The sequence below is a fragment of the Entelurus aequoreus genome, linkage group LG10 (genome assembly GCF_033978785.1).
Source record: "Entelurus aequoreus isolate RoL-2023_Sb linkage group LG10, RoL_Eaeq_v1.1, whole genome shotgun sequence".
In the NCBI taxonomy this organism is placed as follows: Eukaryota; Metazoa; Chordata; class Actinopteri; order Syngnathiformes; family Syngnathidae; genus Entelurus; species Entelurus aequoreus.
The window spans coordinates 73,994,901-74,021,583 of record NC_084740.1 but is presented as its reverse complement, the minus strand read 5'-3'; the positions used below and the strand labels follow the sequence as shown (position 1 = coordinate 74,021,583).

General features: G+C 41.5%; 1 protein-coding gene across 1 annotated transcript in view; it reads left to right on the top strand.

The window, feature by feature from the left end:
* The window catches only part of ccdc80 (coiled-coil domain containing 80), a 37,768-nt gene extending 12,971 nt beyond the window's left edge, over positions 1–24,797 (top strand). Inside the window, exons 2-10 of the mRNA XM_062061661.1 lie at positions 5,004–5,201; positions 5,286–5,695; positions 8,251–8,562; positions 11,620–11,776; positions 17,640–17,776; positions 19,394–19,545; positions 19,876–19,979; positions 20,812–20,895; positions 23,773–24,797. Of these exons, the coding sequence (XP_061917645.1) occupies positions 5,004–5,201; positions 5,286–5,695; positions 8,251–8,562; positions 11,620–11,776; positions 17,640–17,776; positions 19,394–19,545; positions 19,876–19,979; positions 20,812–20,895; positions 23,773–24,083 (1,865 nt within the window). The 3' untranslated portion in view covers positions 24,084–24,797. The remainder of the gene's footprint in view (positions 1–5,003; positions 5,202–5,285; positions 5,696–8,250; positions 8,563–11,619; positions 11,777–17,639; positions 17,777–19,393; positions 19,546–19,875; positions 19,980–20,811; positions 20,896–23,772) is intronic.
* Positions 24,798–26,683: the final 1,886 nt, after the last annotated feature.

Genomic DNA, 26,683 nt, shown 5'->3' with positions numbered 1-26,683 from the left:
TGTTTTGGACATTTGGACAAAAATAGTTTCAAGCATGTTTTACTCAATATAGGTCATAACATCTCAGCAACAAGCTGTAATATCTCACTGAGATCATTTAGGACCAAAACACTTAAAACAAGTAAAACACTCGAACATAAAATCTTATGTATGGCCGCGCAAGTTTCGGGACGCCCAAAATGTCCATAACACACCCAGCCGAGTCCCACAGGGATGGGGGATAAAAGTTGGAAAAGTCTACAAAAGTCCCAAAAATGTTAAAAATACCTACCCAGGTTCGAGTCCCACAAGTCCCGCCGCCGGCCGGGATGCCCAAAATGTCCAAAACGCGCCCAGCAAAGTGCCACGGGAAGGCGGGGAGAAAAGTGAGAAAAGTCGGTAAAATGTTAAAAAAAATCACACCCGGGTTCAATCCATGTGGGACTCGAACCTGGGTAGGTATTGTGAACATTTTTGGGGACTTTTGCCAACTTTTCTCACTTCTATCCCCCACTTCCCGTGGCACTTTGCTGGGCGCGTTTTGGAAATTTTTTGCATCCCTGGACTTGTGCGGCCGGCGGCGGGACTCGTGGGACTGGAACCTGGGTAGGTATTTTTAACATTTTTGGGACTTTTGCAGACTTTTCCAACTTTTATCCCCACTCCCCGTGGGACTCGGCAGGGTGTGTTATGGACATTTTGGGCATCACGAAACTTGCGCGGCCATACATAAGATTTTATGTTCGAGGTATTTTGGACACAATTGAGACTTTTGACCATTTTGGCCGCCTTTTCCCCTTTTCTTCCTCGCCTTCCTGTTCACCATTGCTGGGTTTGTTTTGGACATTTGGACAAAAATAGTTTCAAGCATGTTTTACTCAATATAGGTCATCAAATCTCAGCAACAAGCTGTAATATCTTACTGAGATCATTTAGGACCAAAACCCTTAAAACAAGTAAAACACTCTAACATAAAATCTTATGTATGGCCGCGCAAGTTTCGGGACGCCCAAAATGTCCATAACACACCCAGCCGAGTCCCACGGGGAGGGGGGATAAAAGTTGGAAAAGTCTGCAAAAGTCCCAAAAATGTTAAAAATACCTACCCGGGTTCGAGTCCCACAAGTCCCGCCGCCGGCCGGGATGCCCAAAATGTCCAAAACGCGCCCAGCAAAGTCCCACGGGAAGGCGGGGAGAAAAGTGAGAAAAGTCGGTAAAATGTTAAAAAATCACACCCATGTGGGACTCGAACCTGGGTAGGTATTTAAAAAAAAATTGGGACTTTTGCAGACTTTTCCAACTTGTATCTTCCTCCCTGTGGAATTCGGCTGGGTGTGTTATGGACATTTTGGGCATCCCGGGACTTGCGCTGCCGGCGGCGGGACTTGTGGGACTCGAACCTGGGTAGGTAATGTGAACATTTTTGGGGACTTTTGCCGACTTTTCTCACTTCTCTCCCCCACTTCCCGTGGCACTTTGCTGGGTGCGTTTTGGACATTTTTTGCATCCCGGGACTTGTGCGGCCGGCGGCGGGACTCGTGGGACCGGAACCCGGGGAGGTATTTTGGACACAATTGGGACTTTTGACCATTTTGGCCGCCTTTTCCCCTTTTCTTCCTCGCCTTCCTGTTCACCATTGCTGGGTGTGTTTTGGACATTTGGACAAAAATAGTTTCAAGCATGTTTTACTCAATATAGGTCATCAAATCTCAGCAACAAGCTGTAATATCTTACTGAGATCATTTAGGACCAAAACACTTAAAACAAGTAAAACACTCGAACATAAAATCTTATGTATGGCCGCGCAAGTTTCGGGATGCCCAAAATGTCCATAACACACCCAGCCGAGTCCCACGGGGGGAGGGGGGATAAAAGTTGGAAAAGTCTGCAAAAGTCCCAAAAATGTTAAAAATACCTACCCGGGTTCGAGTCCCACAAGTCCCGCCGCCGGCCGGGATGCCCAAAATGTCCAAAACGCGCCCAGCAAAGTCCCACGGGAAGGCGGGGAGAAAAGTGAGAAAAGTCGGTAAAATGTTAAAAAAATCACACCCATGTGGGACTCGAACCTGGGTAGGTATTTAAAAAAAAATGGGGACTTTTGCAGACTTTTCCAACTTTTATCTTCCTCCCTGTGGAATTCGGCTGGGTGTGTTATGGACATTTTGGGCATCCCGGGACTTGCGCTGCCGGCGGCGGGACTTGTGGGACTCGAACCTGGGTAGGTAATGTGAACATTTTTGGGGACTTTTGCCAACTTTTCTCACTTCTATCCCCCACTTCCCGTGGCACTTTGCTGGGCGCGTTTTGGACATTTTTTGCATCCCGGGACTTGTGCGGCCGGCGGCGGGACTCGTGGGACTGGAACCCGGGGAGGTATTTTGGACACAATTGGGACTTTTGACCATTTTGGCCGCCTTTTCCCCTCTTCTTCCCCGCCTTCCTGTTCACCATTGCTGGGTGTGTTTTGGACATTTGGACAAAAATAGTTTCAAGCATGTTTTACTCAATATAGGTCATCAAATCTCAGCAACAAGCTGTAATATCTCACTGAGATCATTTAGGACCAAAACCCTTAAAACAAGTAAAACACTCGAACATAAAATCTTATGTATGGCCGCGCAAGTTTCGGGATGCCCAAAATGTCCATGACACACCCAGCCGAGTCCCACGGGGGGAGGGGGGATAAAAGTTGGAAAAGTCGGCAAAAGTCCCAAAAATGTTAAAAATACCTACCCGGGTTCGAGTCCCACAAGTCCCGCCGCCGGCCGGGATGCCCAAAATGTCCAAAACGCGCCCAGCAAAGTGCCACGGGAAGGCGGGGAGAAAAGTGAGAAAAGTCGGTAAAATGTTAAAAAAAATCACACCCGGGTTCGATCCATGTGGGACTCGAACCTGGGTAGGTATTGTGAAAATTTTTGGGGACTTTTGCCAACTTTTCTCACTTCTATCCCCCACTTCCCGTGGCACTTTGCTGGGTGCGTTTTGGACATTTTTTGCATCCCGGGACTTGTGCGGCCGGCGGCGGGACTCGTGGGACTGGAACCTGGGTAGGTATTTTTAACATTTTTGGGACTTTTGCAGACTTTTTCAACTTTTATCCCCCCTCCCCGTGGGACTCGGCAGGGTGTGTTATGGACATTTTGGGCATCACGAAACTTGCGCGGCCATACATAAGATTTTATGTTCGAGGTATTTTGGACACAATTGAGACTTTTGACCATTTTGGCCGCCTTTTCCCCTTTTCTTCCTCGCCTTCCTGTTCACCATTGCTGGGTGTGTTTTGGACATTTGGACAAAAATAGTTTCAAGCATGTTTTACTCAATATAGGTCATCAAATCTCAGCAACAAGCTGTAATATCTTACTGAGATCATTTAGGACCAAAACCCTTAAAACAAGTAAAACACTCAAACATAAAATCTTATGTATGGCCGCGCAAGTTTCGGGATGCCCAAAATGTTCATAACACACCCAGCCGAGTCCCACGGGGAGGGGGGATAAAAGTTGGAAAAGTCTGCAAAAGTCCCAAAAATGTTAAAAATACCTACCCGGGTTCGAGTCCCACAAGTCCCGCCGCAGGCCGGGATGCCCAAAATGTCCAAAACGAGCCCAGCAAAGTGCCACGGGAAGGCGGGGAGAAAAGTGAGAAAAGTCGGTAAAATGTTAAAAAAAAATCCATGTGGGACTCGAACCTGGGTAGGTATTGTGAACATTTTTGGGGACTTTTGCCGACTTTTCTCAATTTTCTCCCCCACTTCCCGTGGGACTTTGCTGGGTGCGTTTTGGACATTTTTTGCATCCCGGGACTTGTGCGGCCGGCGGCGGGACTCGTGGGACCGGAACCCGGGGAGGTATTTTGGACACAATTGGGACTTTTGACCATTTTGGCCGCCTTTTCCCCTTTTCTTCCCCGCCTTCCTGTGCACCATTGCTGGGTGTGTTTTGGACATTTGGACAAAAATAGTTTCAAGCATGTTTTACTCAATATAGGTCATAACATCTCAGCAACAAGCTGTAATAACTTACTGAGATCATTTAGGACCAAAACACTTAAAACAAGTAAAACACTCGAACATAAAATCTTATGTATGGCCGCGCAAGTTTCGGGATGCCCAAAATGTCCATGACACACCCAGCCGAGTCCCACGGGGAGGGGGGATAAAAGTTGGAAAAGTCGGCAAAAGTCCCAAAAATGTTAAAAATACCTACCCAGGTTCGAGTCCCACAAGTCCCGCCGCCGGCCGGGATGCCCAAAATGTCCAAAACGCGCCCAGCAAAGTGCCACGGGAAGGCGGGGAGAAAAGTGAGAAAAGTCGGTAAAATGTTAAAAAAAATCCATGTGGGAATCGAACCTGGGTAGGTATTGTGAACATTTTTGGGGACTTTTGCCAACTTTTCTCACTTCTATCCCCCACTTCCCGTGGCACTTTGCTGGGCGCGTTTTGGAAATTTTTTGCATCCCGGGACTTGTGCGGCCGGCGGCGGGACTCGTGGGACTGGAACCTGGGTAGGTATTTTTAACATTTTTGGGACTTTTGCAGACTTTTCCAACTTTTATCCCCCCTCCCCGTGGGACTCGGCAGGGTGTGTTATGGACATTTTGGGCATCACGAAACTTGCGCGGCCATACATAAGATTTTATGTTCGAGGTATTTTGGACACAATTGAGACTTTTGACCATTTTGGCCGCCTTTTCCCCTTTTCTTCCCCGCCTTCCTGTGCACCATTGCTGGGTGTGTTTTGGACATTTGGACAAAAATAGTTTCAAGCATGTTTTACTCAATATAGGTCATCAAATCTCAGCAACAAGCTGTAATATCTTACTGAGATCATTTAGGACCAAAACACTTAAAACAAGTAAAACACTCGAACATAAAATCTGCTTAGTGAGAAGAATTATCTTATCAGACGGAAAATAAGCAAACATCACCCTTATTTGAGATATTTAATCTTACTTACATTTCAGTTTTTGCAGTGTGGGATGGACCCAAGTTTGACCAGTGTGTTGTATCTTTAACCCTGTAGGTAAATTTGGCATGGTACTGCTGAAGAAGACCCTGCAAGTGCAGGAGCGGTACCCCTACCCCGTCAGGCTGGAGGCCATGTACGAGGTGATCGACCAGGTGCCCATGAGGAGGCTGGAGAAGCTTCGCCAGAAAGGTTTTGTCCAGAAGTGTAAAGGAGCGGGCGTGGAAGGTCAAGTGGAAGAGGGCACACTACCTGGTAAATATCAACCGTATAAAACTTTTCAAATCATGAACTAAAACCTGATTTTTAGGTCATTTGATAATGTGTGTGTCTGGGCAGTGGATACACCAGTTGAAAGAAAACCAGTAAAGAAAATCCTCAGAAAGCCCACAACAACAACCGTATCTGTGGCAACAACTCGACCAACAACAACCACAACTCGACCAACAACTACCACCACAACGACCAAGACCACGACGACCACAAGAAGAACCACCACCAAACGAACCGCCACCACCACAACCACCCTGACACCGACCAGACCCCACACCCCGGTTATGGTGGAACCCCCACCACCGAGAACCACTGCCGATTCCTATTACTACAACCCAAGGGAGAGGGAGCGCTACCCAGCCAAAACCACACCGTCCGGAGATAACCACACAGACAAGGACCACAAGGCTCCGCACGGTCACAAGCTGGTCCCCGTCACGCGGAAACCCTCCAAGAGAAAGAACGGCAGAGAGAAGGTGAGCAGAACTTTGCCATACTTTCACGGTTAATTGTTGGGATTGTGGTCCTCCAGGTTATTGTTTCCATGACTCTTACCATAATATGTTACGTTAACATACCAGGCACGTTCTCAGTTGGTTATTTATGCCTCATATAACGTACACTTATTCAGCCTGTTGTTCACTATTCTTTATTTATTTTAAATTGCCTTTCAAATGTCTATTCTTGGTGTTGGCTTTTATCAAATAAATTTCCCCAAAAAATGCGACTTATATATGTTTTTTTCCTTCTTTATTATGCATTTTCGGCCGGTGCGACTTATACTCCAGAGCGACTTATACTCCGAAAAATACGGTAGTTTTTGTTTAGTCATTGTGCACTAGACACTTTATTTTGTTAAAAAAAAAAATGTAAACAGCATTCAATACGACACATTTAATACATCATCTGATTTACAACAATACTAGCAAATTCTAAATTTATAAAGATAAGCTTTATAAAAATGTGTTATTTTGCTAACTTTGGTTACTTGCTATTTACATTTTCAGTCCTATAATCTATCGTCAATGTTTTGGATCGGAGGTCAAAAAAAAAAAATTGGATCGGAATCGGAGGCCAAAAAATAAATAAATCGGATCGGGGTCGGAGGCCAAAAACAAAAAATCGTAATAGGACGGGATCAGAGGCTGAATAAAAAAAATCGGATTGGGATTAGAGGCCAAAAAAAAAAAAAAAAAAAAAAAGACGGATCGGGATCTGAGACCATAATTTTAAAAATTGGATTGGAATCGGAGGCCAAAAAAAAAAAATATGACCAGTATCGGAAGCCCAAAAAAAATTGAAACAGAGGCCAAAAAAATGTAAAAATAAGGCGGATCAAGATCGGAGGCCATAATAAAAAAAAATCGGATTGGGATCGCAGGCCAAAAAAAAATGTAATCGTATCAAGATGGGATCAGAGGATAAATAACAAAATCGAATTGGGATAAGTGGCCAAAAGAAAAAGAAAAATTGGATCGGGATCGTAGACCCTAATAAAAAAAATCTGATCGGGATTAGAGGCCAAAAAAAAAAAAAAAAAGGCGGAACAGGATCAGAGGCCAAAAAAAAAGGCGGAATCGGGATTGGAGGCCATAATAAAACAATCGGATTGGTATAGGACGGGGGTCGGCAACCCGCGGCTCTGGAGCCGCATGCGGCTCTTTAGCGCCGCCCTAGTGGCTCTCTGGAGATTTTTCAAAAATGTATGAAGAATGGAAAAAGATGAGGGGAAAAAAAATCAATTTTTTTGTTTTAGTATGGTTTGTGTAGGAGGACAAACATGACACAAACCTCCGTAATTGTTATAAATCACACTGTTTATATTAAATATGGTTCACTGATTCAAGTATTTGGCGAGCGCCGTTTTGTCCTACTTATTTTGGCGGTCCTTGAACTCACCGTATAGTTTGTTTACATGTATAACTTTGTCCGACTTTCTAGGACGTGTTTTATGCCACTTCTTTTTCTGTCTCATTTTGTCCACCACACTTTTAACGTTGTGCGTGAATGCACGAAGGTGAGTTTTGTTGATGTTATTGACTTGTGTGGAGTGCTAATCAGACATATTTGGTCACTGCATGACTGCAAGCTAATCGATGCTAACATGCTATTTAGGCTAGCGATATGTACATATTGCATCATTATGCCTCATTTGTAGCTATATTTGAGCTCATTTAGTTTCCTTTAAGTCCTCTTAATTAAATGTATATCTCATGACACATGTAATATGGCTTTTAATTTTCTGCGGCTCCAGACAGATTTGTTTTTGTTTTTTTGGTCCAATATGGCTCTTTCAACATTTTGGGTTGCCGACCCCTGGTATAGGAGGCCAAAAAAAAATTGGATCGGTATCAGAGACCATAATAAAAAAAATCGGATCGGAGGCCATAAAAAAAAGCGGATAGGGAAGGGAGGTCATTATAAAAAAAAATTGGATTGGGATCGGAGGCCCCAAAAAAAAGAATCGAATCAGGACGGGATTGGAGGCCAAAAAATTTAAAATAAATCGGATCGGGATTGAAGAACACAATAAAAAAAATCGGATTGGGATCGGAGGCCTGTCATGATCCCTGGTCCGGATCATGTTTTGTGTTTTCTGTTAATTTTTGACTCCTTTAGTTCCTGTTTATGCACCTCTGATTTGTTACCATGGCTACGTATTTTCACCTGCCTTTTGTGTCCGGGACGCTCACCTGTTGCTAATCAAGAGACATTATTTAAGCCTGCCTTTGCCAGTCAGTCGGTCGGGCGTCTTTGTTTGCGTCACGCTTCTGTTACGTGAGTATTCCTATCTCTAGTCTATGCTAAGTGTTAGCCATAGCATCCAGTGCGATCGGCACTTTCTGTTTTTGGTGCTTCGTTGATTTTCGAAGATTAAATCACGTTCCTACCTGCAAGTCCTGTCCAGAGTCGTCAGTTTGCATCCCGGGAGAACGAACCGCGCAGCCAGCTGCAACCCGCCGTAACAAGGCCATGTTGATCAGGAAAATTCCTATTAACAAGTCGTTTCTTATCATACACATCCATACAGGTGCTAACAAACGAGTATGAAGACAAGCCTACGGTCACCTATCCCGAGGAGAACGAAGGCTTCCCGGACATCAGCCCTACCAAGAAGGTGAAGGCCAAGCACGAGAAGAAGAAGAACAAGAACGAGAAGGCGGCCAAGAAGGCTGAGAGGCGAGGGGGGAAGGTGGGCAAAGGCGGCAAGAAGAATGGAAAGAAGCTGTCAAAGTACCCGGAGAAGGATGACTACCCCAAACCCACGAAGCAGCCAACACCTCCTCCGAAGGGATCTCTTGCCTCCTTCCTGGATTACTTTGAGAACCGGAGAAGACTGCTGGTAAGAGAACATTCTTGTCCATCATACACTGGGAGGGAGAGGTAGAGCCAGCATTCCTAACATCTGGATCTAAGTAACCCTACCAAGACCCTCAGTGGTGCTAAACCTAATTGCATCACAATAGAATCCATAATCTAGGACACACCCAGCAAGAATAACGTCTTTGAAGGCAGCATTGCTGTCTTGTTGGAATTAGGTGATACAGAGTACGTACGATACATCTGGATCATATCCTTCCAGATAAGAGCGGTACTGGTGCATAAAATAGCAGTACAAGAATATATTTCTTACCATATTAGTAATAAATCCAGAGAAAGTGCAGGACTGAAGTTTAGGACTGAACCTTCAGTCAACTCACTACAGCCAATAAGATGGACTTACAAAACCTAGGAAGGCTTGGTCCTTAATGTCAACAAAGTTTGCCACCAGGCATCTTAAAATTGTTTATGACAATGTACCATAAAAAATAGGGGCGCTGAAAAAAATCAAAACGATTCACATCCGAATCGTGATTCTTATTTAAGCCGATTCTAGCATGTCCCAAACTCCAAGCTGCTGTTTTGAGGCATGTTAAAAAAAATAATGCACTTTGTGACTTTAATGATAAATATGGCAGTGCCATGTTGGCATTTTTTGTCCATAACTTGAGTTGATTTATTCTGGAAAACCTTGCTGGATTTAGATTTAGATTTATTGGTCCCCGTTGGGGAAATTCATTTTCACTGCCGTACATTTAAACAATAGACATTACACATCACAAAACAAAAATAACAAAAAGACATCATACATGACCAACACATTTATAGGCTTGTCAGACAGGTCGGTCGGCCCTGCTGTTAAGGGTGGCTATAGCTGCAGGGATCAGGCTTTTCCTGAGGCGGACCCTCCAGAATTTGATGGTTCTGTACCTGCGCCCTGATGGTAGTGGGATTATGTATTGCTGTAGTGGGTGACTGATATCCTGGACTATCGTTTTTGCCAGTCGAGTGATGGACCTGTGGTTTAAATCTGAAATGTTGGGTGTGGGTAGGCCGATGATTTTAGCTGCTATGTTTGTAATGCGTGTGAGTTTGGTCCGGTTGGTTACAGAAAACATGGTGAAAAACATGTGGAACGTGTGTTACATTGTTTAATGCATCCAGCAGGGGCATCACAACAAAATTAGGCATAATAAGGTGTTTATTCCACGACTGTATATATCGGTATCGGTTGATATCGGAATCGGTAATTAAGAGTTGGACAATATCGGAATATGGGACATCTCTAGTTTTAATGCCATGATTTTAATAGCCCGGCGCGCGTGTGTACAGATTTTCCTCCATGCGACCCCTGAGCTAAAATGACTTTGACACCCCTGCTTTAAAGGCCTACTGAAAGCCACTACTACCGACCACGCAGTCTGATAGTTTATATATCAATGATGAAATCTTAACATTGCAACACATGCCAATACGGCCGGGTTAACTTATAAAGTGCAATTTTAAATTTCCCGCTAAACTTCCGGTTGGAAACGTCTTTGGATGATGCGTATGCGCGTGACGTCACGACGGCAACGTACCCAATGTGTCACCATACAAACTGCTCTCTTTTCATCGAACAATTCCACAGTATTCTGGACATCTGTGTTGGTGAATCTTTTGCAATTTGTTTAATGAACAATGGAGATTGCAAAGAAGAAAGTTGTACGTGGGATTGGTGTATTAGCGGCTGGCTGTAGCAACACAACAAGGACTACTTACTTGGATAGCAGACGCGCTAGCCGATGCTAGCCGCCAACGCATCTGTGATCGGGTGAAGTCCTTCGTCGCGCCGTCGATCGCTGGAACGCAGGTGAGCACGGGTGTTGATGAGCAGATGAGGGCTGGCTGGCGTAGGTGGAGCGCTAATGTTTTTATCATAGCTCTGTGAGGTCCGGTTGCTAAGTTAGCTTCAGCGTCGTTAGCAACAGCATTGTTAAGCTTTGCCAGGCTGAGAATTATTAACCGTGTAGTTACATGTCCATGGTTTAATAGTATTGTTGATCTTCTGTCTATCCTTCCAGTCAGGGATTTATTTATTTTGTTTCTATCTGCATTGGAGCCAGATGCTATCACGTTAGCTCAGTAGCTAAAGAGCTTCGTTGATGTATTGTCGTGGAGATAAAAGTCCCTGTGAATGTCCATTTCGCGTTCTCGACTCTCATTTTCAAGAGGATATAGTATCCCAGGTGGTTTAAAATACAAATCCGTAATCCACAATAGAAAAAGGAGAGTGTGTGGAATCCAATGAGCCAGCTTGTACCTAAGTTACGGTCAGAGCGAAAAAAGATACACCCTGCACTGCCTCTCGTTCTTCACTCTAACGTTCCTCATCCACGAATCTTTCATCCTCGCTCAAACTAATGGGGTAATCGTCGCTTTCTCGGTCCGAATCGCTCTCGCTCCATTGTAAACAACGGGGAATTGTGAGGAATCCTACCTCCTGTGACGTCACGCTACTTCCGGTATAGGCAAGGCTTTTTTTTTTATCAGCGACCAAAAGTTGCGAACTTTATCGTCGTTGTTCTATACTAAATCCTTTCAGCAAAAATATGGCAATATCGCGAAATGATCAAGTATGACACATAGAATGGATCTGCTATCCCCGTTTAAATTTTAAAAAATCATTTCAGTAGGCCTTTAGTGGCAACATTTTAGTGGCAAAAATTTGCATTTTATTGTTTATTATTGTTTTTTGAGGGGGGCGTGGGGGGGGGAGTTCAACGGCAAGACCGATTACACTCTTGAAAATAGTTGTGCAAGCTGGATCTTTCCGAGACTTTAGATCCGGGCGCAGTAACAACTGCACTTCTGTTCGTAGTGACGCACTCGCCGTCGAGGTTTGCTTCACACGGCGCTATCATCCGCTAGCCAGACTGCGCGTCTCTGTTTTGCAGCCCCCATAGATTCTTATCGCGCGGGTAAAGGCTGGGAAAATATGGCCGGGTCCTCCGCTCGCAGGTTAACGTAAACACCAACTCTGCAGCGTGCCACGTAGGAGTGTGACCTCTACGCATTGACTTTCCCCCCTCCCCTGCAGCTGATTACATCACCCGGCGAGGAGAACAAGATGTATGTCCAGCAGAGGGACGAGTACTTGGAGTCAGTGTGCGAGATGGCCATCAGGAAAGTCTCCATCATCACCATCTTTGGCTCGCTCGTCAACTCCACCATGAAAATTGACCACTACCAGTTGGGTAAGTAAGTAGGCTCGCGCGTTGTACTGCTGTGCGCCGGACCGACCGCTTTTTTGGCAACAGCTTGCAGTTGCTGAGTCATACGCCCACTCTGGGGATGTTTTCCAGACATGTAGCGATTGGAGCTTTGTAAACACAACACTACACTGCAAAAACTGAAATCTAAGTAAGATTAAATATCTCAAATAAGGGTGATAGTTGCTTATTTTCTGTCTGATAAGATAATTCTTCACACTAAGCAGATTTTATGTTAGAGTGTTTTACTTGTTTTAAGGGTTTTGGTCCTAAGTGATCTCAGTAAGATATTACAGCTTGTTGCTGAGATTTGATGACCTATATTGAGTAAAACATGCTTGAAACTAGAATATCAACTGTTGCAAAGCTGTGTCATCAACACTCACAAGTATAAAACTACCGTATTTTTCGGAGTATAAGTCGCACCGGCCGAAAATGCATAATAAAGAAGGGAAAAAACATATATAAGTCGCACTGGAGTATAAGTCGCATTTTTGGGGGAAATGTATTTGATTAAAGCCAACAGCAAGAATAGACATTTGAGAGGCAATTTGAAATAAATAAAGAATAGTGAACAACAGGCTGAATAAGTGTACGTTATATGAGGCATAAATAACCAACTGAGAAGGTGCCTGGTATGTTAACGTAACATATTATGGTAAGAGTCATTCAAATAACTATAACATATAGAACATGCTATACGTTTACCAAACAATCTGTCACCGATTTTTTTTATTCAGCCTCTCATCCCGTCCTATTACGATTTTTTGTTTTTGGCCTCCGACCCCGATCCGATTTATTTATTTTTTGGCCTCCGATTCCGATCCAATTTTTTTTTTTTGACCTCCGATCCAAAACATTGACGATAGATTATAGGACTGAAAATGTAAATAGCAAGTAACCAAAGTTAGCAAAATAACACATTTTTATAAAGCTTATCTTTATAAATTTAGAATTTGCTAGTATTGTTGTAAATCAGATGATGTATGTGTCGTATTGAATGCTGTTTACATTTTTTTTTTTAACAAAATAAAGTGTCTAGTGCACAATGACTAAACAAAAACTACCGTATTTTTCGGAGTATAAGTCGCTCTGGAGTATAAGTCGCACCGGCCGAAAATGCATAATAAAGAAGGAAAAAAACATATATAAGTCGCATTTTTGGGGGAAATGTATTTGATAAAAGCCAACACCAAGAATAGACATTTGAAAGGCAATTTAAAATAAATAAAGAATAGTGAACAACAGGCTGAATAAGTGTACGTTATATGAGGCATAAATAACCAACTGAGAACGTGCCTGGTATGTTAACGTAACATATTATGGTAAGAGTCATTCAAATAACTATAACATATAGAACATGCTATACGTTTACCAAACAATCTGTCACTCCTAATCGCTAAATCCCATGAAATCTTACACGTCTAGTCTCTTACGTGAATGAGCTAAATAATATTATTTGATATTTTACGCTAATGTGTTAATCATTTCACACATAAGTCGCTCCTGAGTATAAGTCGCACCTCCGGCCAAACTATGAAAAAAACTGTGACTTATAGTCCGAAAAATATGCTACTTTTTTAAAAGTAATAATTTCTTACTTCAAGCATGAAATTATATATTTAAAAATATAAATATAAAAAAATATATAAAATTAAATATAAAATCAACAAACCATTATGTCAAGATAATGCCACTAGCTTTTACTTCATTTAAGAATATTTTTCAACATATTGAGCAAAAAGGTCTCTTTTTTTTCTACCAAGAAAAGTGCACTTGTTATTAGTGTTAATTTACTTATTTTAAGGTATTTTTGGGTTCATTGAGGTTAGCTAATTTGACTTGTTTTGGAAAGTCTTGACAAGCCGAAATTTTCTTGTTCTATTGGCAGATAATTTTGCTTACTTCAAATAAAATACCCCTATTTTTTGTTTGTTCTTGTTTTTGAACACTGACTTTTTGCAGTGTAGACTTTACATGAAAAGTCTCTGTCTTGACCATTGTACCACATATTGTACCTCCACCAAAGAGAAAATACACTTTTTTTTTAACTTTATGAGTCTGCATGTCCCACCGCAAGACAAGGTTTCATCCACATGGAATTTTGGGGGGAAAACACTGGAAGGTGATGTCACTGTGCACCCACATGCTAATTTTCCGTACTAGGAAAAAACAAACTTGCGTGTAGAAAACAACTGGGCCTTTTAAGGGGCACCCCTCCCTGGTTTAAGTGGACTTCACCATTTAATGGGGCTCTTTGCAACTTGCTCACAGTTAATTATTCAAAACCATAAAAATACAACATGGACAACAAGGGCTAACTTAGTGGTTTACCAGAACATGTACAGTACAGGCCAAAAGTTTGGATTCAATGTCTTTTCTTTATTTTCATGACTATTTAATAATAATAATAATAATAATAATAATAGATTTTATTTGTAAAAAGCACTTTATATTGAGTAAACAATCTCAAAGTGCTACAGTGTATTAAAAATAAATAAATAAATAAAAAGATAATAAAGAAATAAATAAAAGTAAAAACTAGAACAGCCAAATAGCTATAACTAGTATGCATATATCTAAAAAAAATGCTTTTTTAAAAAGAAGGGCTTTTAAGCCTTTTTTAAAAGCATCCACAGTCCGTGGTGCCCTCAGGTGGTCAGGGAGAGCGTTCCACAGACTGGGAGCGGCGGAGCAGAAAGCCCGGCCTCCCATTGTTCGTAGCTTTGTACATTGTAGATTGTCCCATCAAAACTATGAATGAACACATGTGGAGTTATGTACTTAACAAAAAAAAAGGTGAATAAACTGAAAACATGTATTGGTAACACTTTAGTGTGGGGAACATATTCACTATTAATTAGTTGCTTATTAACATGCAAATTAGTAACATATTGGCTCTTAATTAGTCATTATTAAGTACTTATTAATGCCTTATTCTGCATGGCCTTATTATACAACCAGTAAGCCAGTAACACTTTAGTATGGGGAACATATTCACCATTACTAACTCTAACCCTAACCCAAATCCTCTAATTCTAACCCTAACCAAATATCTCTAAATTAAGTCTTTGTTACTTAGAATATGTTCCCCATACTAAAGTGTTACCCATGTTTTATATTCTAGTTTCTTCAAAATAGCCACCCTTTTTCGCACACTCTTGGCATTCTCTCGATGAGCTTTAAGAGGTAGTCACCTGAAATGGTTTTCATAACCCCACATGTGTTCATTCATAGTTTTGATGCCTTCAGTGACAATCTACAATGTAAATAGTCATGAAAATAAAGAAAACACATTGAATGAGGAGAAGGTGTGTCCAAACTTTTGGCCTGTACTGTATATTTTTAAAGTTCACAATTATTAATAATATTGAATGAAAATTTCTCGTCGGTCCGAAGAATTTGGCCGGCATTCAGGGATACAACTAACTAGATAATTTTTATTATGATCGGTTGTACACATTCGACTATGGTGTTGATTTTAACTCATTTTTAAAACGTATTATGGAAAATTCCATTGTGACAAATGAAACAAATGAATAAGAAACTAATGGTTTGACGATACCGCACAAAGTTTATAACCACAGTGAAAAAATATGCACTGTAAATATGACATTCAGTACAAAAAGTATGTGTATCCAGTATTGTTAGGGTTATTTAGCTGCAATTATTCATCGAATGTAGTGATTCTCAAACTAGTGGTACGCTGAAGGATGGTACTTGGTGAAAAAGGTTTGAGAACCACTGATCTAAAGTGATAAAAGTATAAACGAGAACATTCCTGGCGGTCTGTGAATTAAAATGCAATTAAAGGGGACTTATGCAAAATCATATTTTCTTACCTTTTGGTACTTGCTGTTGTGTAGTTGGGATCTGCATAAGTCACAAAAATGTTATGTAAAACCATAGAGGCATTGCGAAGATATTTAAAAAAACAACCTTGCCTTCCTTCATATTTCCTTTAATCAAGACCTTTGGAATTTTCCCCAATTGTGACATTGTTACCATTGGTGACGTTGTTCCCATTGGTGACGTCAGCGGATTATCCATATATGGAAAAAATGTATTGTAGTCTGACGTTGTGGTCAATAAGCATGCATCCTCCGCTTTTGCCTTTTCTAATACAAATTTGCGTATAGTTCAAAGTTATATGACATGGCTGATCGGGAGAAAAAACAGTCGAAGTGGAGCAACGGTCAGAAAGCGGCTTGAAAGACGGTCTGTAAAACATAATCTATGCAAAATTTTGACCAAAGCAAAGCACCACCGTTACATGTTATGTAGACCACAAGAAAGTGGTTTAAATGTAGAGAAAAATCATAATACGACCCCTTCAAGCGACTTGTGGACAATAACAAATCTTTGTCGAATTATTTTTTATAATCAACGTTGTCGATCATGACGACTAATCGTTGCAGCTAGGGGTGTAACGGTACGTGTATTTGTATTGAACCGTTTCGGTACGGGGGTTCCGGTTCGGTTCGGAGGTGTACCGAACGAGTTTCCACACGGACATATTAAGTAGCGTAACGCACGTTGTGTAAACAATGCACACCGAGGCACAACACACGGCATGCTAGCAGCTAACGGGCTACAATAGACTGACCATACGTCCTCTTTTCACCGGACATGTCCTCTTTTGCGGAGCTGTCAGGGCGGAGTTTCTTAAATGCCTCAAATGTCCGGCATTTTGAGTTAGGGTTGCGTGTATTTTCAATGTACGTTCAGGGTTAAGAAGGGGTTGAAAACAAAACAAATTGCGAGCGCAGGAGGGGCAGAGACAGAGAGAGCGAGAGAGTTATGATAAATGCGCATGCGTCGCCAGGTTCTGCTTTTTATCCATAGATTTATCAGATTTAATTTTTTATTATCTATAGCAGGGGTGTCAAAAGTGTGCCCCGGAGGCCATTTGCGGCCCACAGCTAATGTTTTAAAGGCCGACATTCTAAAAATACTATTAAAATAAACAAAAACATAACAAAAGTGAAATAAAAAAGCTTAAAGGTTAAATGTAATTTAGAAAAAGTTGCAATGTTGACTAATAAAACAAAGCTGTTTTTTTTTTCCTTTCAAACTGTCATTGCTCAAAACATAATATTGAATCAAAATCAATGTTATTATGAATTATTGACCTATCCAAGGTTCCCATTACTTCACATCAAATATTCCACTTTAAAAAATATTTTTGGTGGAAGATTTTGCAAATTTGGTAAATAAATAACCCAAAAATTTATATTTTGTTGTTTTCTCATTGTACCCAAAATGAACCTAACCGTGACCTCTAAACCGAGGTACGTACCGAACCGAAATGTTTGTGTACCGTTACACCCCTTGTTGCAGCCCTATTTGCCGCTCACAGATGTCCTTCGCACATACACAAAAGCAACCCCAGAGAACACACTAACAATTTGCAGTCTTGTTGTTACGATAGAATATACAATTATAGATCGCTAACGTTAGCAATCTAAATCGCTATCATTACCTAACCGCACGCAAACCTAAACACATCGGAAAGTAGCGACCTCTAGGGCATTTGGAGTGACTTATTTTAGAACTACAGTAGAAAAACACAAACTGTTGGACACATAAATGCTCAAGCTAAAAAGGTACCCTTATCTGTATTGTTTTAGTCAAACAAAGATAACCAGCACCACAATCAAGACCTCTCTTTTAGGAGCTAGCATGGCGTCTACCAACCAGCACGCCAATAAGTCTGCGAGTAAAAGCAACTCTTTGTCAAGTTTGTCCTCGATTGACTTACCTCGTGTCCTTCAAATACCTAATTCACGTCCGGTCCTGTCTGGAAACACGCTCACAGATCTTTCCCTGCTTGCTTTCCCTCGTCTAGAGAATGACAAGCCAATGAAGGGGCTGCGTCAGGAGGATCTCGTCAACCAGGACCTGATTACCGAGTTGAGAAAAGAATTCAGTATGATCCACGATGATTTCAACATGGTACTGACTGACACAGACATTAGGGTGAAGGTAAGATGTTGGACGGCCAACGGAAAGAGTTTGTGTATACTGCAGGAACCAGTCAAAGGTTCACCTAAGGTGGATTCTGACAGACTGACTCTTGAAGCAAAACAGAGGGGTTTTTTTTACACCATTGATGTGACGAGGCTAAGTTTATTGCCGACATGTGAAGCCTGTGAACCTGGACTAATCCATAAATCAGCCACAGGTTTGTAAAAGTCTTTAGGGTTCAAAGTGTGGGGAAAAAGTATCGACTTATAGTCTGCAAATTACAGTAAATGTTTTTGACCAGTAGGGTGCCGGTTTCCAGACTGAAGCGCCTTAGAACCAGCTAAAATTACAGCGTCTGAATGGAAAATAGAGGAATTTTCTTCGGGAACATGGGTAAAAATAAGGGATTTTCCTTTTCGTCACAAATCACGGTTAAATAATTAGACAAAAAATGACATCCCTGAGGCGGCACTCAAACCCATGTCCATTGTTTTACACAGGAGTGTCACTGACAACTGCACTAGCCACTCTGATGATGGGCAGTTAGCCAGTTTGATCTAATGTTTCTCAGTTGGATATTGTTTACACATTGATCTGATTGAATCTTGGAACATGCAACTCGCCCCACGGCTGTTACGAGCCAACCCCCGAGTGTTGTTGAGGGTTAAGTTAAGATTGCTGCACCAGCGGCAGAACTAGAGCCAGACTAAAGGACAAAAAACGTGATTTACTGGCAAAAACTGGAGGGTTGACAGGTCTGCTCATAATCCTAAACCTGGACGGATTTTTTCAGAAAAGTAGTAAATACATCCGAATGTTTTCGTGGCCATAAATGACAGACTTTCTTTGTTGCTGGGATTGTCTGACAGTGATGCTGTTTGAAAACATTCAAGTATATTATGATTACCATATGTACTATTTTAGGACTAGATAAAATTATCCCAACACAAAATTTGGACTATGATTCCTGTGGTCCAAACACGCCAGATTTCCGTGGAAAGTTCTTGCAGTTCTCATGCAAGGCTTGATCTTTTTTTAAGCTAAAACCATCCCTTCTGTGCATTGGATAACTATTCAAAGAACTGTCCTGATATCTTTCCTCTCATTTTTAAAGCATCTGTCCATCACGTCCCATGGACTATCCTAGTCCTTGCATTGACGCAAAAACCCTTTTAATTCACACAACTTAACATTTGCCCGACAGCTGCTTGTGCATGTGTGCGCTCATGCCAGGAAAAAATCAGCAGGTTGTTTTTGGACGAATCCATCAAAGAGGCTAGTGTTCGCCAGCTCCGCTGACAGCCGCCAGAGACAGAGACAGGGACGTCTGTGGACTTGCGAAGAACGTGGGCGGGAGATGGGTGTGCAGTGGATTCACCGTAGCCCTGAGGAAATAAGTGTTGGATGTGGCTTCTAGGCTTTTTCTTGTAATACTGATAGCTCAGCATTTTGGGTGTTGCTTCCCAGAATTCAGGATCAAGAATGCAAAATATGTGACAGGCCACACCAAAATTACAGGATAAATATTCTAAAACTTTCTGTAAATGATTCCCCCTCCTTAGCTGTGTCGGTCTATGTGGTTTTTACTCACGTTCAAATCAACCCGAGTGATCAATGATGGTCTTCTTCTGTCAGCAATCCTACGAGGTTCCCATCGCCATGAAGGCCGTGTTCAACTACATCGACACGTTCTCTTCGCGCATCCGAGAGATGGAGCAGCAGAAGCGAGACGACGTAGTTTGCAAGAAAGAAGACAAGCCGAGATCGTTGGAGAACTTCCTCTCGAGGTAAAGACTGGACTCTGGGAGTGGATCCTGAATAACATTTTTGGCCTTGCTTGCTTGGGTGGTCCCATTGGACTCTTTCCTCTTTCAAGCACCTGTTCCTGTGCTCTGTTATGAATTTGTCCACAATTTACAGTGACTCTGACAGCCGGTTTATAACCCCCAGATTTCTGCAGTAATTTAAACAACAGGCATTCCGTAACCGGAGATATTTTTATTGCCACAAAAACCTGGATCAAGAATGAAGCGATCTGTTTTGGCCATAACTTAGAAAATGTCCAAAGTATTCAGCATTCACTTCCACTCAAGTCTCTAAATTTGTTACGATCACAGGTTCCGATGGAGGCGTCGTCTCTTCATCATCTCCACCCCAAATGACGAAGAGTGGGCCTATCAGCAGCAGCTCTACGGCCTGAGCAGCCAGGCCTGCAACCTGGGTGAGTGTAGCCTAAAATGGACTTCTAACAAGGGCGGCTACACCTGCCTCAAATGGTCAATAGTTTTTCAAATTAACTGCGACTTTCAAATAACAAAATGGGCAGACGACTCAAACTGACAATTAAACAAAGGCCACATTTACACAAAGCAGTGGTTCAGGTCACCAAGGTTTGAGTTGGATCAGCAAAACCCTGACTAGGCTTAACCAGTCAAGACAGAGATAATATGCTGGGACTCTTTACCATGGAAACACAATAAATATAAAAATAGCGGTGGTTTTGAACCACAAGCGACAATAGTGAGTCACTGTAGTGTGTCGGTTAGGTGTTCACAACTCGCTAGTTGACTACAACAATATATATATTTTTTACCATTAACAGTGTAGATTATGCTGTAAATATCTAAAAATCTTCATTTTAAAAGTTGCCAGGCAATGGAGGGATTCCTTATCAGCATGTTCAGACATTTTGTTTTTAGATATCAAGTTGTTCTTGGCCAGGTTTCAGGACTACTCCCTCCCGTCACATCCCAAACAAAGACCCGTCCTGCTGACAAGGCCTAAAAAGATTTGATTGTGCTATTCAGCACTTCTCAACAAGACAAAAACATGCTTATCGTGTTCCAAAAGAAAAAAAAATCTCTTTGGCTCACAATCCCCAGACCACTTCCTTCTCCTCTTACCTAGCAACCGCCTGCTTAGTTTAGGATGGCTACAAAAACAAACAGGCATAGTGAGGTCATGGTAGATTAGCAGAAAGAATTAGGATTCGGAGGCAAAACGGTATTTTAACATCTGGACTTTTTAATCTAATGCACTTTGTATCTTTGTAGGTTTAAGGCACATTTCCGTTCTGAAGTTGGTTGGGACAGACCTGCTGGACATGGGAGGAGTCTTGGAACTATATCCTTTTAATGGTAAGAGCCCTCTCTGACAAACACGACATTCTGATTTGACTGTGGAGTTGTACAACTCCTAAGAAACCTACTTCTACGAAACATCAAGGGACTAAATCTGCTTTCCATAGTTCATCCTGTTCAGGGTTATGGCAAGGACTTGAACCAAACAAGCAACTTAGGACGAAAGGAAGTCTAAACTTTAGAATTGATCACCAGAAACCTCTTCATCAAAAGCCCCTGGAAATCTGTCCATCTTCCATGCTAAAAGTACCAAAACTAACTGATCCATACCATAACATTCTCTTGTACTCAGGCTCGTCTTAACCGGAGGGGTGGTGTGTAGGGGGGGGTGTTAAGCCCATGCGTTAAAGCAGCCTTGCCTGTACCCTTCAACTAAGAAATGAACTATTGCCAAATGACAGTGTAGTTTGCCAGATGAGTATGAGGTCAAACCTGAAGAAAATATAACTCAGTGTGCGTGGGGTTGTAGGAACGTGGAAATCATAGACAGGTCGACCTACTTTGACCGGTCTCGTCTTCTGGTGACTGTGCTAATGAAGTCAACAGATGTGAGGGCGAACCAAGCGAGTCCTTGAACCTGTGTGGAGTGTTTGCGTGATGGACATCCAAAACAAGGAAAGTCAAAATCTTTAGTCTTGGTGTACTTGCATTAGGACTTCAAAGCCGTAGCCAGTTCTCCTGTACTGATAGAACAACTTTGCATAAAACAATCGGCTTCTTGAAAAAATATAAGGTGTAACATTGCTAAATTGTCAAAGTTCACGTACCATGGCATCCTGCACCTGATCTGGAGATGTTGTTAGGTGTTATACTGAACTTTTTTGGTGCAAAGTCCATGAAAAAAATATTTGGTATGAACAGACTTCGTAGGAGCTTCTCAGGAGAGTCCTAATCAGTGAACTTGTTTAAGGATCAGCCACTTACCGGAGAATGATCTGACTTGAGGTATAGTAGCTTCTCAGGTAGGGCACCTTCTGGGTCGTGACCACCAGGGAATACTCGAATGAGACATGTTTCTAAAATACATTGTATGTCGTGTCACTGTGAGGGATCTACAGGTATTTTGGTCCATGGTCAACGGGTTACAAAAAAAGTTAAAGTTAAAGTACCAATGATTGTCACACACACACTAGGGGTGGCGAAATTATTCTCTGCATGTGACCCATCACCCTTGGAGGTGAGGGGAGCAGTGGGCAGCAGCGGTGGCCACGCCCGGGAATCATTTTTGGTGATTTAACCCCCAATTCCAACCCTTGATGCTGAGTGCCAAGCAGGGAGGTAATGGGTCCCATTTTTATAGTCTTTGGTATGACTCGGCCAGGGTTTGAACTCACATTCTACCGATCTCAGGGCGGACACTCTAACCACTAGGCCACTGAGTAGTGTTCCGAACAGTGATCTGTATCTCTTAATGGTTTAAAGCAGGGGTCACCAACCTTTTTGAAACCAAGAGCTACTTCTTGGGTACTGATTAATGCGAAGAGCTACCAGTTTGATACACACTTAAATAAATTGCCAGAAATAGCCAATTTGCTCAATTTACCTTTTACTCTATGTTATTATTAATAATTAATGATATTTACACTTAATTGAACGGTTTAAAAGAGGAGAAAACACGAAAAAAAAAAGACAATTAAATTTTGAAACAGTTTATCTTCAATTTCGACTCTTTAAAATTCAAAATTCAACCGAAAAAAAGAGGAGAAAAACTAACTAATTCGAATCTTTTGGAAAAAAATTAAAAAAATAATTTATGGAACATCATTAGTAATTTTTCCTGATCAAGATTAATTTTGGAATTTTGATGACATATTTTAAATAGGTTAAAATCCAATCTACACTTTGTTAGAATATATAACAAATTGGACCAAGCTATATTTCTAACAAAGACAAATCATTATTTCTTGTAGATTTTCCAGAACAAAAATTTTAAAAGAAATTCAAAAGACTTTGAAATAAGATTTAAGTTTGATTCTACAGATTTTCTAGATTTGCCAGAATATTTTTTTTGAATTTTAATCATAATACGTTTGAAGAAATATTTCACAAATATTCTTCCTCGAAAAAACAGAAGCTAAAATGAAGAATTAAATTAAAATGTATTTATTATTCTTTACAATAAAAAAAATAAATTTACTTGAACATTGATTTAAATTGTCAGGAAAGAAGAGGAAGGAATTTAAAAGGTAAAAAGGTATATGTGTTTAAAAATCCTAAAATCATTAAGGTTGTATTTTTTCTCTAAAATTGTCTTTCTGAAAGTTATAAGAAGCAAAGTAAAAAAAAATATTAATTTATTTTAACAAGTGAAGACCAAGTCTTTAAAATATTTTCTTGGATTTTCAAATTCTATTTGAGGTTTGTCTCTCTTAGAATTAAAAATGTCGAGCAAAGCGAGACCAGCTTGCTAGTAAATAAATACAATTTAAAAAATAGAGGCAGCTCACTGGTAAGTGCTGCTATTTGAGCTATTTTTAGAACAGGCCAGCGGGCTACTCATCTGGTCCTTACGGGCTACCTGGTGCCCGCGGGCACCGCGTTGGTGACCCCTGGTTTAAAGGGACACAGAATTCTTCAAAGAAAGGCTGACATTCTGATTCCAAGACAGCTTTTCTTAATAAAGCTGTTCTTACTCAGAATTCCCAGAGCGTTGTGTGTCCTGCTTCTTATTGTTGCTCTGCTCCATCGGTTCGCCAAACATATCAAGCGGCCCCAAGTCCAAGCACCATTTGAGCTGCTGTGATTTACATCGTATAACCCCCATAAAGCATGTTAATGAGGCTCAGGACAGTTCATTCTATAAAACGTGTCGTTAATCCAACTGTTTGGGAAAACAAGGCCTGGTCCTAACGTCTAGGCTTCTGCTCCATCCAGGAAGCGCCACGGTGGAACGAGAAGGCATGACAGCCACCCTCGTCAAGGACATGAGGAACTACTTCCAAATCAGCCCGGAATACTTCTCCATGCTGCTGGTCGGGAAGGACGGCAACGTCAAGTCGTGGTACCCCTCGCCCATGTGGTCCATGGCGATCATCTACGACCTAGTGGACTCCATGCAGCTGCGGCGACAGGAAATGGCCATCCAGCAGTCGCTGGGCATGCGCTGCCCTGAGGACGAGTACGGCGGCTACGGTTACCACCAGCACGGCTACCAGGACGGCTATCACCAGGGCTACGGTTACTAGCTGGTTCTTTAAACATGTGGATGCTCACCGCAGTACATGAGAGCACTCGCTCTCCTTCCGTAGGCAGCCCTTTAATTTCCCCAAGATGAGGTCATTGGGTGTTTTTGCAGTACAAAGTGGAGGCAGTCAAATGACAGCTTTCACCTCACCACTTCTCCCAAGTATAGTTCAGTATGGCGCCACTTAATGGTCATTTGCAAGAGGCTCCATCTAATCAAGAGATGGTTCGCCAATAAAAGTAGCCGAGCTTAGAGGGAAATGGTTGTATTTTGAATTCAGTTTTATTATTGGAGTCATAATATGTATTTATTGGACTTCTGTTGCAGTTATTCAGCTGCTCTTGTGTTGCATTATTATTTATATTCTATTGTGGCTATGTAATACATCACTTTCTTACTAGCAATGCTATCAATTTCAGTGTCAATCTGTTTTTGTTTTGTTTTGTTAGCTTTTTATCCTCCTGAGAACCAGCGTCTACTACAGTGGACATTTATTTCTTAAGTCAGAGTCTCACATTTCGGAAAGAAATTGCCGCGTTATGCTAGACACAAACATCCACTGCGGAGGATGCTGGTTCTCAGAAGCTTACACTATTGAATTATGAGTATGATATGAAATCCTGGCCTCTGGAGAGATATTTGTGTAAAATATGTGTAATACCATAAGACGATGTGTTAAAATAATGACATTTCTTGTAATAAAATGTGAAATATTCGCTTGGATTAGGTCAGTGCTTCTCAAATAGTGGGGTGGACCCCCCCCGGGAGGGTGCGGTGAGGTGTCAGAGAGGGCGTGAGAGGCATTTTTTTTAACCACTTTCAAAAAAATTCCCGCTTTTCCCGAAATTCCCAAATTTTTGGCGAAATTCCCAATGAAATCAATGGGACTTTTTTCAAAGTTCCACAATTCCCACATTTTTCTATCTGATTCAAAATGTTCCAACTTCAAAATATTCAGCCTGTTCAGGAATTGTGTGCTCTAGCTCAACAATTCTAAAAAAAATTCCCGGATTTCCCATGATTCCTTCTTTGTTTTTCATTTTCCCCATTCAAAATGATTTTTTTTTTTACTTTCACAATTCCCACATTTTTCAACCGATTGAAACCATTCCACCTTCAACACATTAAACGTATCCTGGACCAGGGCCGGCCGTGGCATAGGCCGTATAGGCAAATGCTAAGGGCGCCGTCCATCAGGGGGCGCCACGCCAGTGCCACAAATGTTGGAGAGAAAAAAAAAAAAGTTGGTACTATTATTTCTAAATACAAAAAATAATCCCACGTTAATTAAAATGCAAAGTAAAGCCTATTTAATAGAAATATTATTTGTTACAACATTACGCCCCCCCCCCCCCCCCCCCCCCCCGCACGGTGCGCCCCCTCCCTTCCCGTATCATGACTGTTTATGGACGTCACCGCATCAAAAAATCAACACAAGATGTCAAAACGGCCAAAACTGTCAGGTGCCCAGGGAAGAAAAAAGAGAAAAGAAGAGGAGAAACGAGAAAAAGACAGAGGTAGCAGGTAGGTAACGTTAGCCTACATGAAATTATTTGTCTGTTACAGAATGTGATAGTAACCTGGCTTTTTAGCATTAAGCTAATGTTACATGATTTGGCAATTGCTCATCAATAAATAGCTAGTTCTGTTTTAACGTCGGGTTAATATTGTGGAGGGGGCTAAATTGTTATGGAAAATAATGTAACGTTAGGTAATTACAGTACTCCCACCTTACATTCCTCAGGGACATTTGTATTAGATCTTTTAAGCAGGTGTTTTCTGTTTACATTGTTATTGCCTTCTGGTTAGCTAATGTTTGCCCTGCAGGTAATAGTCACTTTTCCACTCCTTTATATATTAGGTATAGTTGTAAGCCTAGTTGTTAAAGTGCACATCATTAAGCAATATCACATGAGAGGGAATGCTGTTTTTTAATTTGAGCACTGCTGTGATTCGGTTAAAGATAATCATAACATAACATTCTCATATAATATGTTAATTTGCTTTCTTTAAGTAAAAAAAAAGGTCAAAGACAAAGCTATTCGGTTTCTTGTGAGTATATACACTTCACTGCCGATGTGGGGGGGCGCCACCTAAAATCTTGCCTAGGGCGCCAGATTGGTTAGGGCCAGGCCTGTCCTGGACATTCAAACTACCATTACTCCACATTGAACAAATTTCCAGGAATTCCCGTTTTTCGATAACCTATTTCCACCCTTAAGTTCGACTACTCCTTTCACATTTTTCAATCATTTTCAACCGTTCAACCGTAAAAACACTCTTTATAGTCAGGACAAAACCAAGTTGGTTAAGGAACTAGAAAAATTCTCGTTGTTTTTTTCCAGAAATTCCAGGAATTTTTCATTTAAAAACAATAAATAAACCAATATTGTCAGGTTTTCAGTAGGATTTAAATTCAGGGAGTGTGTGAAAAATGTTTGTCTGCTAGAGTGGGCGTGACAGAAAAGAAATGAGACCCACTGACCTACACAGACCGCCCGTGTGCAGCTGAGATAGGCTCCAGCACCTCCTGCGACCCCGTAAGGGACAAGCGGTAGGAAATGAATGGATGGATGGATGGACGACCTACGCAGAGGACAG